The 6,750-nt window shown below is 39.9% G+C and overlaps 2 protein-coding genes across 2 annotated transcripts; both read right to left on the bottom strand.

The window, feature by feature from the left end:
- Nucleotides 1–1,056: 1,056 nt before the first annotated feature.
- On the bottom strand, nucleotides 1,057–2,585 carry LOC112260635. The gene is given in 5 exon segments (XM_024435904.2): nucleotides 1,057–1,523; nucleotides 1,776–1,883; nucleotides 2,002–2,069; nucleotides 2,072–2,123; nucleotides 2,366–2,585. Coding segments are annotated over 5 exon segments (585 nt in total). The 5' UTR covers nucleotides 2,546–2,585; the 3' UTR covers nucleotides 1,057–1,346.
- Nucleotides 2,586–4,272: 1,687 nt separating this feature from the next.
- On the bottom strand, nucleotides 4,273–5,771 carry LOC121838844. The gene is made up of 4 exons (XM_042328844.1): nucleotides 5,560–5,771; nucleotides 5,207–5,329; nucleotides 4,981–5,088; nucleotides 4,273–4,723 (listed from the first exon to the last, which is right to left on the bottom strand). The coding sequence occupies exons 1-4, from the start codon at nucleotides 5,737–5,739 to the stop codon at nucleotides 4,565–4,567; spliced, it is 570 nt and encodes a 189-aa protein (XP_042184778.1). The 5' UTR covers nucleotides 5,740–5,771; the 3' UTR covers nucleotides 4,273–4,564.
- Between the last annotated feature and the right edge of the window lie 979 nt (nucleotides 5,772–6,750).

Raw genomic sequence — 6,750 nt, forward strand, 5'->3', positions numbered from 1 at the left:
ACACATCTAGAGGAATTTTGGACCATTCCTCTATGCAGATCCTTTCAAGATCCTTCACATTCTTGGGTTTGCACTTATCAACTGCTCTCTTTAACTCAGCTCTCAGGTTTTCTATTGGATTGAGGTCCGGCGACTGAGATGGCCATGGCAGAACATTGATTTTGTTGTCGCAGATCCATTTCTGTGTGGATCTTGAGGTATGTTTTGGGTCATTATCTTGTTGGAAAGTTCATATACGGCCAAGTCCCAGCCTTCTGGCAGAGGATTGTCAGACAAAATTGCCTGATACTTGGTGGAATTCATTATGCCATCAATCTTAACCAGTGCCCCTGGACCTCTGGAATTAAAACAGCCCCAAAACATTACTGGCCCACTACCATATTTCACCATGAGCATGAGGTGCCTCTCCTTGTATGCATCTCTGTTTCGATGCTAATCATGCCAATGTTTCAATTTTGGTCTCATCTGACCAGAGCACCTTCTTCCAGTCATAATTTAAATTACGTTTTGCAAACTCCAAGCACTTGCGTCTATGTCTTGGGGTCAGAAAGGGCTTTCTTCTGGCAACCCTTCCAAAGAGCCTTTGGTTGTGGATGTGGTGTCTGAGGGTGCTTTTTGAAACCTGGTGACCCCAAGATACCACCAAGGCCTGCAATTATTTTACAGTGATTCTTGGGGGTTTTGTTGCTTCTCTCACAATCGTCCTCCCTATCCCGGGGGACAAAATGCATTTGCGTCCTCTACTTGTGAGGGTTTCAACTGTTCCATATCTTTGGATTCAAAAAAATAATTGCCCTGACAGTGCTCAGTGGTATATTCAATCATTTGTGGATCTTCTTGTTGCCATTAACAGATTTTTACGAAGGTCTATGATCATCTGTCTCTTTTGAACTACCAGTTTTTTTTCTTTTCTTCATGGTGTTGGAAGACGAAGGAATATTGCATGTTATTGCAACAGAGAAATTATCTTTTTTTTAAAGAACAATAAACAAAAAAAACATAGAGCTCTCAAAAACTTCCTAAACTGCCATGAAATTACATATTTTACACACAGTGTCTTTTGAAAACTTATTTTGCAGTTTATTAGTGCAGTAATCATGAACTGGAAATAATTTTCCCTAGTTAAAATTCAAAGATTGGCATGTAAGATTAGGTACATTATTACAAACAATGATAGCTACAAAATACAAAACAATTCCTAATGTAGACAAAAGAGTTACCAGAAGCATTTTTTTAAAGAAGCTCAAGGTTGCATGTTCACCCATTAACCACAACTTTGAGTGCTTTTGAAGTTTCTTTGATTGGTGAGATATCTTGCAGTTATCCAAAGGGTGTGTTGTGCTGTTCTATGCAGTGAGAGTTCCAACATGGTTTACTCCGCTAGCTCCAGCAATGGCGGAGCCAACCCCAGGACGAGAGCCACTCCCAGGACGACCTCTCCAACCCCCCTTGGAATCTTTTCTACCCATCTTAGAGCTCCTAGAGCCTCCGTTGTCCTTGCCTCTTCTTGTCCGAATCTTCTGCTGTAATCATTAAAAATATGAATTTAAACTTTTAAAACGGAAAAAGCAGAACCTTTTTGACCAGACTAATCGGAAAAAGTTATTATTTCAAGAGATGCATGTTTCCACATTCATGAAATTCATAAACTGCTAAGCATTTAATGCACTTTCACATTTTTTTTTATTGCAGATCAACTGTTCTGACACTGTTAGGCTACCTTTAGCATTGCGTCCTAACTAATATAGGTAGGGAGATGTTGAGAAATAACTTACAACTTCTGCCTCCATGTATTCACAAGAAATGTCAGACCGGTCAGTGTTGAGGGTGTTGCCAGTCTCCAGAATCGGATGTCTGACCTCCATGCTGCACATCATTCGTTTCTATAGAGGAAGGAGTCATTGACAATTAGCCATTTGCCAATCTCAGCTTATTATTGGTCATTTATTGCGTCCCATGACTATTATTTCACACAATACTGTAAAATCCAATTGTTCTTACCCCATTTTTCTTCAGAGGGCATGGTTGGCCTCGCTGCCCCTGTGCCTTACTGCAGAGCGTCTCCTGCAGGGGAAGCTCAACCTTACAGACACCTCAGACTGGTCCACATCCTCTGTATTCAACTGGGATCAGAGAGAAAACACAGTATTGTCAATTATTTCAATGGTCACCCCCCCATTGAATCTATTTCTTTTCCATGTAAAAGTATCGTTGTTGCATATTAAACAGACAAATATCGCTTAACTTGACTGGAATAAAACTATTTAACAAACCATGACACATAAACATTGTTGTGCCCCTCAGCACTGTGTAAATAAGAGGAGGGAAACGTTCATACTGTCAGTCTCACTGTCTCAATACTCACAGTCTCGACTTCCAGCTGGTTCAGAAGCGGATGGAAAGCCTGCTCTTTCACAGGAAGCAGCTGATTTGAAGCAGCTGTGATGATGTCTTCATACCTGGTCTCAGTCTGGGTCTGACCTCTGACCAGCAGGTTAGCCACAGCGAGCAAGAGGAGAGATCTCACCAGAGCCTTCATCTTCATGTCTGATTCCTGCTCTGAGAACCACCTCTGTTTTATAGTCTGTCTTGTTCTTATAGGAAAACCTAGGGTTGAGCAATCCAGGCTTTTGGGAAACCACTGCCTGCAGGTAGTCATGCTTCTTCCAGGACTAGGTTTGGACTAGTAAAACTCATTCAACTCATTCATTCATTCAGCCTCATTTACTACCTTTAAAAAAATAGCTGATACTGTATGTTTGACTTGCTTAAACAAATGTGGTTTCTAATGACAATTGAGATGTAAAAACTATGGCATAAGGGGACGACAAGCGGATAAGAGGCAATCAGTAATTTTGATTAGGACGGACGTAACGTTAGTCAATATAACTATTTGTTCAGCAACAGAATTCAGAACATGGGCCGTTCTTACAGTATTATCCCTGTACACCAAGTTAGAACCGTATAATAAATAAAGGGGGCATATAAGCAGATAACGAAAGCTCTTACAATATTAGATGATTACATTTCTCTAAAACAGGTTATAGGCTACCTTAGAACAGTCAGAACAGTAGGCGAAATTAAGATGGGTAAATAGACCAAATTATTAGGGTGAGACAAATGCACTACTAACATCTTACTACACAATATACACTTAGTATTGCTTTCTTAGCTACAGTATACATATCTTCCTGGCATATTACATCATTTACGAAGCTGAATACATTACATTGTTTTCCTCAAATTGTTGTGCTCGGCTCACTTGAACAGGAAGGTAATGCGGCGGTCCTCCAAGTTAACAGTTGTTTTGATCATCATGCTTCATTGACAGCATGGCCAATTTTGAATGTTTATCATTTTAAACTTGGAAAAGAGCCCGTTAATCCCAGATTTGTGTCCACACAGCCACTGTCACTGATTCCATCCAAACCACTCGTTGAATTATTTGTGATTTCCAACTTGTTGTGTAATGTTTATGTCTAACCGCCGATGAGCACCGATACGTTTTATTTATAATTTCTCTTCATTATTTCTATTCATATGACAAGGATTACAAAGGATTTGCCAGTAGATTGTAAACTTGATTCAAGATGATGACTGCTAGCTAAGATTTTGAAGGTATGATGTTGACATGAACAGTCCAGTCAAATCTGCTGTACATATGTGATTTTACATCATTTTATCTGTGAACAATGACCATGGGCCTTCTTGGATGGGCACGTCTATGGCAGCAACCGAAGAGCTAGCATTTTCAATGTCTCCTCTTACACTTGGCAGTGACGTGAAGTCCCCATGAGTGACAGAACACTGAGCCAATCATGGCGCAACGCTCCGTACTTTCTGCTGGTTTGCCACACCACCACAAAAAGCACTGAGCTAGGCTGAAACACCTGCATTTTGGAGATGCCTTACTCAAGAAAACAGAAAAGAGACCATGTTTGTATGCTGCTTTATTATGTCAATGAAATATATATTTTTTTACATTGTTGGCATACTGATATGTGACACGTATTAATGCCAAAATAACATGCAAAACAGGCAAATGTCTGGCTAAAAATGTGGGGCTCTGCCCCAACCTGCCCTGAATGACAGGTCACTGCTCTTAACTCAATCTGTGTCCTGGAAACCATCCCGACATGTTTCAGCAAAGCCTAAACTGTCGGCCTCACAGAACAACAGAGAAATTATATTTTTTAAAGAACAATAAACACAAAAACATAGAGCTCTCAAAAACTTCCTAAACTGCCATGAAATTACATATTTTACACACAGTGTCTTTTGAAAACTTATTTAGCAGTTTATTAGTGCAGTAAACATGAACTGGGAATAATTTTCCGTAGTTAAAATTCAAAGATTGGCATGTAAGATTAGGTACATTATTACAAACAATGATAGCTACAAAATACAAAACAATTCATAATGTAGACAAAAGAGTTACCAGAAGCATTTTTTTAAAGAAGCTCAAGGTTTCATGTTCACCCATTAACCACAACTTTGAGTGCTTTTGAAGTTTCTTTGATTGGTGAGATATCTTGTAGTTATCCAAAGGGTGTGTTGTGCTGTTCTATGCAGTGAGAGTTCCAACATGGTTTCCTCCGCTAGCTCCAGCAATGCCGGAGCCAACCCCAGGACGAGAGCGACTCCCAGGACGACCTCTCCAACCCCACATCTTAGAGCCCCTAGAGCCTCCGCTGTCCTTGCCTCTTCTTGTCCGAATCTTCTGCTGTAATCATTAAAAATATGAATTTAAACTTTTAAAAAGGAAAAAGCAGAACCTTTTTGACCAGACTAATCGGAAAAAGTTATTATTTCAAGAGATGCATATTTTCACATTCATGAAATTCATAAACTGCTAAGCATTTAATGCACTTTACCATCTGCATTTTTTTTATTGCAGATCAACTGTTCTGACACTGTTAGGCTACCTTTACCATTGCGTCCTAACTAATATAGGTAGGGAGATGTTGAGAAATAACTTACAACTTCTGCCTCCACATATTCACAAGAAATGTCAGACCGGTCAGTGTTGAGGGTATTGCCAGTCTCCAGAATCGGATGTCTGACCTCCATGCTGCACATCATTCGTTTCTATAGAGGAAGGAGTCATTGACAATTAGCCATTTTCCAATCTCAGCTTATTATTGGTCGTTTCTTGCGTCCCATGACTATTATTTCACGCAATACTGTAAAATCCAATTGTTCTTACCCCATTTTTCTTCAGAAGGCATGGTTGGCCTCGCTGCCCCTGTGCCTTACTGCAGAGCGTCTCCTGCAGGGGGAAGCTCAACCTTACAGACACCTCAGACTGGTCCACATCCTCTGTATTCAACTGGGATCAGAGAGAAAACACAGTATTGTCAATTATTTCAATGGTCACTCCCCCCTCCCCTGTAAATGTGTACATGTTGTTGCATATTAAACAGACAAATATCGCTTAACTTGACTGGAATAAAACTATTTAACAAACCATGACACATAAACATTGTTGTGCCCCTCAGAACTGTGTAAATAAGAGGAGGGAAACGTTCATACTGTCAGTCTCACTGTCTCAATACTCACAGTCTCGACTTCCAGCTGGTTCAGAAGCGGATGGAAAGCCTGCTCTTTCACAGGAAGCAGCTGATTTGAAGCAGCTGTGATGATATCTTCATACCTGGTCTCAGTCTGGGTCTGACCTCTGACCAGCAGGTTAGCCACAGCGAGCAAGAGGAGAGATCTCACCAGAGCCTTCATCTTCATGTCTGATTCCTACTCTGAGAACCACATCTGTTTTATAGTCTGTCTTGTTCTTATAGGAAAACCTAGGGTTGAGCAATCCAGGCTTTTGGGAAACCACTGCCTGCAGGTAGTCATGCTTCTTCCAGGACTAGGTTTGGACTAGTAAAACTCATTCAACTCATTCATTCATTCATTCAGCCTCATTTACTACCTTTAAAAAAATAGCTGATACTGTATGTTTGACTTGCTTAAACAAATGTGGTTTCTAATGACAATTGAGATGTAAAAACTATGGCATAAGGGGACGACAAGCGGATAAGAGGCAATCAGTAATTTTGATTAGGACGGACGTAACGTTAGTCAATATAACTATTTGTTCAGCAACAGAATTCAGAACATGGGCCGTTCTTACAGTATTATCCCTATACACCAAGTTAGAACCGTATAATAAATAAAGGGGGCATATAAGCAGATAATGAAAGCTCTTACAATATTAGATGATTACATTTCTCTAAAACAGGTTATAGGCTACCTTAGAACAGTCAGAACAGTAGGCGAAATTAAGATGGGTAAATAGACCAAATTATTAGGGTGAGACAAATGCGCTACTAACATCTTACTACACAACATACACTTAGTATTGCTTTCTTAGCTACAGTATACATATCTTCCTGGCATATTACATCATTTACGAAGCTGAATACATTACATTGTTTTCCTCAAATTGTTGTGCTCGGCTCACTTGAACAGGAAGGTAATGCGGCGGTCCTCCAAGTTAACAGTTGTTTTGATCATCATGCTTCATTGACAGCATGGCCAATTTTGAATGTTTATCATTTTAAACTTGGAAAAGAGCCCGTTAATCCCAGATTTGTGTCCACACAGCCACTGTCACTGATTCCATCCAAACCACTCGTTGAATTATTTATGATTTCCAACTTGTTGTGTAATGTTTATGTCTAACCGCCGATGAGCACCGATACGTTTTATTTATCATTTCTCTTCATTATTTCTATTCATATGACAAGGATT

Source organism: Oncorhynchus tshawytscha, linkage group LG10 (assembly GCF_018296145.1).
Source record: "Oncorhynchus tshawytscha isolate Ot180627B linkage group LG10, Otsh_v2.0, whole genome shotgun sequence".
In the NCBI taxonomy this organism is placed as follows: Eukaryota; Metazoa; Chordata; class Actinopteri; order Salmoniformes; family Salmonidae; genus Oncorhynchus; species Oncorhynchus tshawytscha.